The 1,321-nt window shown below is 39.6% G+C and overlaps 1 protein-coding gene across 1 annotated transcript; it reads right to left on the reverse strand.

Annotated features, from left to right (window-relative positions):
- Positions 1-599: 599 nt before the first annotated feature.
- On the reverse strand, positions 600-1,061 carry LOC138886240 (uncharacterized). Its single transcript, XM_070167303.1, has one exon. It carries the CDS (start codon positions 1,059-1,061, stop codon positions 600-602), a length of 462 nt encoding a protein of 153 aa, XP_070023404.1.
- Between the last annotated feature and the right edge of the window lie 260 nt (positions 1,062-1,321).

The raw sequence follows: 1,321 nt of genomic DNA on the forward strand, positions 1-1,321 counted from the left end.
AAGTGTGAAATAAAATATTTTTGGGATTTTCAATTTTCATAAAAAAAACAAATGCTTCTATTAAAAAACTCAAAACTAACAAATTCCAAAAGACTAACAGATTTCGATGCAAAGATGAAAAACAGACTCCGAAAATAGAATATCATACTCCAACAAAGAAAATACAGACTCGAAAACAATTTAACGGACTCTAGCAGAAAGAAAATACAAACTCAACATGATTGACAGATGCTAACAAAAAAGGAAATACAGACTCAAACAGAAAAATCATGAATACATCAATGCTCCTGGTGCTCGCGGGACATCATTCGGCCTCGCCGCGGGCCTATATGCAAGATCCCTTTGAAGTCGATCCAAGTCGTTCATTATCTGTTTAACAAATGTCATTGTTGCTACAAAGAAGGTAGTGCGAGTCATATCCTCACAGATCTGGCACTTCATAATGATGTAGTCGACGATGATTCTAATTCTCTCTCTTATGGCGCCTTTTTCTTGTAACAAACGCCCTATCTGCTGGGCCTGGCTTCCAAAGTTTGCTCAGCCGCATGATTTTGCTCCTGAAGTTGTTGCAAATCTATTTCTAATTGTGCCAATGTTGTCTAACAATGTTCCTTTTCAACCTTGAAGTATTTTGCCTGTTTGATCATTTTGTTTTCCGTGGCGATGACCCTTTTCTTTAACCCTGCGACCTCATCGTCGTACTTTTCTTTCAACTGCTTAACCAGGCGTGCTCGTTCATTTGCGTTATTAGCCAATTGCTTTCGAGCCTTGGCTATTTCGCTTTCTACTTTGTTCAAATCAAAACTATAGTCATTTACTTTATGCCTTAGGTTAGCTATGAGTTTTTCATCTATGTCACTGCGGGTTGGATTTTCTACAGCTGTTTTCATTTTCTGAATTTGGGCTCGAAGGGCCTCATTTTCTTTGGCTAGCTTTTTTTTTTCTCCTTCATACGCTGCGACTTGCAAGCTATTCTCGAATTGAAGTTCTCTGACTTGCTTTTCCAGTTTGCTTATGGTAGCCCTGTACTCGTTTTCTTTGGTCAGCCAATCCCATTGCATTTGTGCTGCATCGGTGAATTGTTGGACATGGGGTTTTTTTACAGGCCTTTCGAGCTCATGTTGAACTCGGGATCTTTTACCATACCAGGCAGTATAATTAGGCTCTACCGCGCCTCTGGATAGATCTCACACTTGAGTATTAGGTCCTAAGAATCTGCACTGATGCCAAACTTGACGCACTTTTCCTTCTAGGAAAGTAGATTTTGGCTCTAACTCAATGACTTACTGACTCAAATCTTCATTGTGTGGGATGTTCTGGT

Source organism: Nicotiana sylvestris, chromosome 2, assembly GCF_000393655.2.
Source record: "Nicotiana sylvestris chromosome 2, ASM39365v2, whole genome shotgun sequence".
Lineage (NCBI taxonomy): Eukaryota > Viridiplantae > Streptophyta > Magnoliopsida > Solanales > Solanaceae > Nicotiana > Nicotiana sylvestris.